The sequence below is a fragment of the Octopus bimaculoides genome, chromosome 11 (assembly GCF_001194135.2).
Source record: "Octopus bimaculoides isolate UCB-OBI-ISO-001 chromosome 11, ASM119413v2, whole genome shotgun sequence".
In the NCBI taxonomy this organism is placed as follows: domain Eukaryota; kingdom Metazoa; phylum Mollusca; class Cephalopoda; order Octopoda; family Octopodidae; genus Octopus; species Octopus bimaculoides.
The window spans coordinates 22013048-22020505 of NC_068991.1; the positions used below are offsets into that span (position 1 = coordinate 22013048).

The following is a 7458-nucleotide window of genomic DNA, read 5'->3' on the forward strand; positions in this document are numbered from 1 at the left end:
TAGCTATCTGTTGGAGTCTCAGCTTTTTTAGCTGCTATATATATATATATATATATATATATATATGTGTGTGTGTGTGTGTGTGTGTACAAATGCTTCTATGTATGCTTGCATACATACAGATACAAATAAAAGAGTGTGAGGGTGGTGGGAGGATATGTTGCATAACTTCCATGATCTTTACACATGTTTTCAAGCTAGTGGCACTAATGTGGCAGTAGTTCAGTTGGTAATTCTGTAGGTTGTTGATAGCTGAAGCAAAAATATGGGCCAAAAGTGAACTTGCAAGGACTGTGACTCCAGGAAAGAAGCATTGGGTACACACATGTACGTACGTGTATATATACACACACACACACACACACACACACGAGATGACAAGTGGAGGAGAGTAGGGGGCATCTAGAGCTCTTAGGAGATACAAGTAGTACGTAGCTCATTAGTTGGAGAAGCTAAAGGTACAAAGCCAGGAAACCTGTGTGTATGTGTGATCTAATTCATGTTTGTAACTTGTTGATGAGATATCTTTACCAACCGGTAATATGGCCTTTAGTGGGGTGGGGTGGAGATGAATATGCATAAGAATGTAGCATCATCCCAGCCAGTGATTTAAGCATTATTTTAATATCAGTCACTCATCAAGGCTGAAGTGTTTTCTTACTCTAATAAGCTTTCTTTCTTCTTCCTTTTTTTTTTTTTTATGGCTTCAACGGACAATGAAGACCAGTGCACATGATGACTTTTTACAGGCCCTGTTGGAAGAAAGGGGAAAATTATCCTCAGACTGTAAACTCGGTTTGAATGCTAGCAACAGAGTGAGCTCCTCTAAAGTCACTACAGGGCCCAGGAGATGGTGTTAAACTGGATGACAGATGAAGTACTCCACCACCACTACACTGCTGAGAATACCATGACAATATCATCTACGATATTATATGGTTCACCATGAAAGCACAGCTGAGACTGAAACTAACATTTATAGTGATTGAAGGCTTGTTTTTTATTTAATAGGGTACTGATGATATGTAAGGATGATGCAATGTTCCAAAACTGTTCCCTTGTTGTGTGAAGTAAGGATTAAGTTTTGGTACTCTTGAAGATAAGATCCTCATGATGTGTCCACTGAAAATATATCCAATGTCTTTGTATATGAAAGCAGTGTAACTCTGACATGGACTATCGAAATTGCATGTGAGTGGAAGGTGAATCATCCTCATCGTTTAACGTCCGCTTTCCATGCTAGCATGGGTTGGACGATTTGACTGAGGACTGGTGGAACCCGAAGGCTACACTGTGAATGTAAATAAAAATAATAGTTCTTATAAATTACAGTGGAAGGGTCCTTAATGTAAAGAAGGAAAAGTGTGATATACAGAACTGAACCCAGAATGTAAGATTTATAGAATGTAGGATAGAGAGAGCTTTATCAATGCATATTGCAACAGAGTAGTGTTAAATGAAATTTTTGGCTCAAGCGATGAGATGTACATGGAGCCCATATCTGGTCAATTTAGCTAACAAGTTCTCATGTTAAATAGGTTTAAGGAAATGATATTACTATAAAGATTACAGGTGTATGATAAAGCAGGGATAGGGTGACGATTTGGTTACAAAAACAGTAATGATGGTTACTGAAAAAAACAAACAAAAAAAGAGACTCAAAAAGCTAAAGGATGTAGTTATTCACAACTATCTCCATCACCTTTGATAGATTGGAAGTGAGAGCAATAGGTGGGTACCTGGTAAGAGGTAAAAAGATTACCTTTTTGTGTGCTTCTGTGTGTGATATGTAATAATGATGAGGATGAAGTGAAAAGTATACTTACTGTCAGTTCCATCTTGATAATGCTCAAAGATTGGTAATGTCACACCTGCAATGGAAATTTACTTAATTATTGAAAGGGTCAATAAAATTTGGTAAACAATATCATGATCATGATGATTAGGGGCACATACAGAGGCTGCTATGGTGATAATGATGTTAACAAGGCAATTACAAAGACAGTCAACCAAATATTGGCACCTTGCCATCCCCAACAACATCAATAAAGAACCTGCATCCACTGATGGTTGAGATTTTCTCTGGCAACATAGATTTCAACAAAGATTTGCCTCGTAACAAATACAAATGTGATTGCAGAAACAGGCACACACCAGCAAACAACATATATAATACTTGTTGATGAAAAAACCTCTATGTGGTCATTTGACCAGTTAAAATGTAGCAGTCAAACACCCTTCAAATCACACCCTACAGTCTTAAAGAAAACACACAGGATAATGAAGCCCTAGCAATATCTCTAAAAAGATCATTGAGGACCTCATCTAGAATGCCTTTGGCCAATAACAGTAGGCAGCCAGAAACTCTGGACATCAAAAGTGGATACAGAAGTTAAGACTTTGGCTGCAGCTAGTGTTAGGAGGAGATGACAGAACTGATAATGGATGGTGATGACAATTGTGGTTGTGATGGTAATGATGATTGTAATGATAATGGTGATGATGATAGTTGATGTGGTCGTGGTAATGAAAGCTAAAAGAACACATTATCTAATGTATTCTTCTTAAACCAATAGGGTGCATTTGAGGGTGATTTAGCTGCTATTTTTACTGTGTTGCATTGACACCACTTGAGCAGCAGTGATATTTAGTTATGGCCTGCAGCTCAGTGGTTTCACATGTTAAAGATTGGGCAGAGGCTAATGATGATGATGATGATGATGAAGAGCATCTTATTTGGTGGTAAGATTTGTCTCTTCACTCTTACACCACAGAATCCAGAATGAAATCAATTCACAACCACCACAGGCCTATTACTCTTACTTGTTTCAGTCATTTGACTGTGGCCATGCTGGAGCACTGCCTTTAGTCGAGCAAATCGACCCCAGGACTTATTCTTTGGAAGCCTAGTACTTATTCTATCGGTCTATTTTGCCGAACTGCTAAGTTACGGGGACGTAAACACACCAGCATCGGTTGTCAAGCGATGTTGGGAGGACAAACAGACACAAACATATACACACACATACATATACATATATATATACATATATACGACGGGCTTTTTTCAGTTTCCGTCTACCAAATCCACTCACAAGGCTTTGGTCGGCCCGAGGTCATAGTAGAAGACACTTGCCCAAGGTGCCACGCAGTGGGACTGAACCCAGAACCATGTGGTTGGTAAGCAAGCTAATATGTACTTCATTAAAATGATAATGATGTCACAGAAAATGATAATGATACCATTAGGTTCTTTCTTTTTTTTAACAATTTAAACATTAAGGCAATGATAATATAACAAAACATCCCTCACTCCCCCCCCCCACACACACACACAGCAACATCATAAAAACTAAACAGGTTACAACAACAATGAGCATTTCTAATTTTGGATGGTGTAAGCAGTCTATTAAATCAGTGGAAGTTGATGGAATAAATACCAGTTGTTGACTGGTATTTATTCCATCAACTTCCATTGCCTTCCAGAAAGACAAAAGGTAAAGCTGATTCTGATAAGATCTGAACTAAGAAAATATAGTCACATTACAAAATACTGTAAGGTATTCTATCAAATGCTCTCATTTTTGCCAATCCACTGCCTTAAATACAACAACAATAATAATAATCATTTAACATCTGCTTTCCATGCTGGCATGTGTTGGCTGGTTTGACCAGATCTGACAAGCTAGAGAGTTGGACCAGGTTCCAGTCTGCAGTGGCTTGGTCTTAACAGATGAATGCCCTTCCTAACATCAACCACTTCACAGATGTGCTGAGTATTGTTTATGTGGCACCAGCACAAGTGCTTTATGCATGGCTTGGCATGAGTGCTTTTTATGTGGTTAATAATTCTCTCTGATTTTTGGCACAGGGCCAGCAATTCTGAGGGAGTGGGGAAGTTGATTACATCTACCCCAGTGCTTAACTGGTATTTATTTTATCAACCCTGAAAGAATGAAAGGCAAAGTTGGAAAAATGTCACTCAGCATTTTGTCTGGCATGCTAATAATTCTGCCATGATGATGATGATGCCAATTTCCAGATTGCTTCTAAATTAACAATCATCACCTGGCAAGCCATTGAAAGTGAACAACTATCCACCAATCTACCTGTCAGCCCATCCACCACCATCCACCACCACCAATGGAGTTCAAGACTTACACATACTCACCAGCAACATTCTCTTTCTTAGACCGCACCTTGATTTGGGCCTTGTTAACATTCTGTAGGACAATATGATTGAAATCACCAGTGGTAAACTTGGCTTCAGCTAAGGAAAATGTTGCTTCTTTCATTATATCTCCCATTAACATCTTGGTCTGGATGTATAAAAGAAAAAGAAAATAATAATTTTTAAAAAACAACTGAAAACAAAGTATGTGAAATACATAAGCATGGTTGTGTAATTATGTAGTTCACTCTACAACTATGTGGTTTTAAGTTCAAATCCACAATAAGGTTCAACCAAATTTTTATGAATGAAATGTATTTAATTGAAACAGTATGGAAGCCTGTTGGGAGCAACCCGACAAACAATAGGAAGTCAAATAGTTATTTTAAGTAAAAATATATTGGCTTCATTGATATTACCTCAATGATCCGTTTTAGAATGGATCGAAACCTTAACGTCAAAGCGTCAGCTTTCTTCTTCAATAAACTGTGGCCTTTCTGTGCTCCCTTCAACCTGCCCTTCATCAAGGTGAGGGCCCTGCAAAATGATGAGTAAGCATAAAATAAGTGGAGAGAAAAATGAAAAAAAAAAAAAATCATTTTATTCTTTTATATGTTTCAGCCCTAAAGCTGAGGCCATGCTGGGGCACCGAGAAGATAAAATTTTGACCTGAGGCTAAAACAATACCTAAATACTTTTGTATTTTAGAGGAATTATGAATAGTATCAATGAAATAACTGTTAAAAATATTAACCGAAACTGTTAATGTTTTGTTCAGACACTGTTCAAACAGTATGATCTATATTTGTCATAAGATACCATACCTTTCCAATTTACCTACAGTAGTTGAGCAGAAATTGAACTCAAATCGCTTTATTTCATTAGAGTTTCTAACACTTTTATCTAGAATGTTGTGGCCCTACAGAATATCTTTCAACTTCCTCCATTTCTAGAGTTCATCTACCACACTGCATGGTAACTTAACATATTAAAAAGAACAGCTAAATCTTAACATCTCCAAAAGAGGTGAGTCAACAATCCTATTTATGTAATGACTCCAGAGTGGTCATGGCTGGTAAGCTTTTGATCATTCTACTCCATTTGAGCTGACCTAGGGTTCAACAACAACCACCAACCAATCAAGACAGTGTATGGTTTCTTGATACCACTCACAAAAGGACAATCAGAAAATAAATATATCCCAAATGACCTATAATCTACCAGGTTTTCAAAGATAAAATAAAGCAGGTCAAATGTTTCCTTAGTGTGTGTAGGGAGTGGTTATATACTCTGGTAGTACCACTAAAGCCATGAGTTTTGCCTCTGAAAAAGCTATATAAATCAGCTTCCTTCAGTCTGCTTGGCTGATAAGCAGATTCTAATCTTACTTCTTAGCAGTTATAAAACAAATGGTTCCAACACATTCTAATTTCATAAAAACAAAAAAAAAAAATAGCTACGATCCTGTTAAAATGGAGAAAGAATATGAAATACTCAGATATGCACATACACTATCACTTGTTTAATGTCTGTTATTTCCATTCCAGTATAGAATGAAAAGGTCTACGGTCTAGATTGTATTACTATTTTTCTCCTTCCTCCATTATGTCTGCAAGATTCAATATTTTGATATCTGAACTTATTCCTATTGAATATCTTTGTGTTTCTCTAACGCTGCTGCCTCTTACTGTTAGCACACAGCACATTTTCAGCCAGCAATTACTGTCCAATTACATTACATGGTCATACAATATAATCACCTTTTTCACAAATGTTTACTGCCATTTCAAACTTCTTTGAAGTCACCTGTGTTCGACATTTCAATCAATTTATACTGAACATCCAGTAGATGCAGAAAGATATATGTCTTGTTTCTCACCAAACTCTTATAGATCTTCCACATTTACTGATCATGTTCCAGTGTTGTGCAGCATTGTAGTCTGTACATGTTTTATATTGTCTTTTTTTGTTTTTTTAGACAGAGAAAGAATCTTGCAAATAGAGAAAAATGTTCCTTGAAGGTTTTTCCAGTTATCTTTTACTCCAACTATTATACTTCCATTACAATTATTAGTAAGGTCACTCAGGCAATAGAAACTACCAACTACATCGAGTAAACTGCCTGAATAGTCTATGGATTTCATTTCAAAGGCTCTCCAACTTCAACAACCTGAATTTGTAGTTTTCACTTAATATACGAAAGTTCTTTCTGCAAATTTCCTGTATTTTTTGTTTCTACTGAATTTATGGTACTGACTTCCAACAAATTCTATTCTGACTTACTGAGCAAGGCATATTGAGACTGGACACACACCATCACTAACCAATACTTCATCTTTGATATATTGGTATTTACATCTTGCATCTTTTAAGCTATTCCTTTGTTTAGAAATTTACTTTCCGTTACAACAGATTCTACAAGAACCAGGTCATTAACATATCAAAGTTCCTAAGAATATCTAATGATATAGCCTGAAGGACTTTATTGAATAATAGGAAACTGATGACAGAGCATTGATAAACCCCTAGCTTATTGAGCTGGTTAGTAATCCCATCCTTCTTTAATATAAATAGCACTTATTAATCAGTGATCTAATACCATAAATTTCTCAGTGGATGAATTATGAGATGCTTGTGGAAAGCTTTCTCTAGCTTGACAAATACAAAGTAAAGCAGAAACTGTTAATTTTGAGTCAAAAACTTTACAAGAAATATGACAATTGTGGTGCCCATATTTTGGTACAAGCACAAAAGATGACTTTCTTAAACTATCCCTATCTTGAACTAATTTTTTCACCCAGTTTTAAAACATGATCTCCCAATGTAAAACCTCAGTAGTTGCTCTTCTCTAACATATACATACATAAATTTTGTTTTTCTTGATAAACATATTCAATTTAATACTTAAAAACAAATATAAAATTAAAAAAATAAAATTTATTTTATATTAGAAGCTCACATTCTTCCTCCTTTAGTAGTTAAATTTAGATTATCTGAAGAGCAGAGCAAGAATATGGAAACAGTACAGAAAGTACTGAACAGAATGGATCTTCAGGACTTAAACAGGAATGAGATCAATGGAATCCTCATCATCATCATCATCGTTTAACGTCCGCTTTCCATACTAGCATGGGTTGGACGATTTGACTGAGGACTAGTGAACCAGATGGCTACACTAGGCTCCAATCTGATTTGGCAGAGTTTCTACAGCTGGATGCCCTTCCTAACGCCAACCACTCCGAGAGTGTAGTGGGTGCTTTTACATGTCACTGGCACGAAGGCCAGTC

General features: G+C 36.5%; 1 protein-coding gene across 1 annotated transcript in view; it reads right to left on the reverse strand.

Moving 5' to 3' along the window:
- LOC106878538 (V-type proton ATPase subunit D) overlaps nt 1-7458 on the reverse strand; it is a 20970-nt gene that overhangs the window by 5922 nt on the left and 7590 nt on the right. The window contains exons 2-4 of the mRNA XM_014927772.2: nt 4591-4708; nt 4172-4319; nt 1827-1871 (exon numbers count right to left, since the gene is read on the reverse strand). Coding sequence (XP_014783258.1) covers nt 1827-1871; nt 4172-4319; nt 4591-4708 — 311 coding nt within the window. The remainder of the gene's footprint in view (nt 1-1826; nt 1872-4171; nt 4320-4590; nt 4709-7458) is intronic.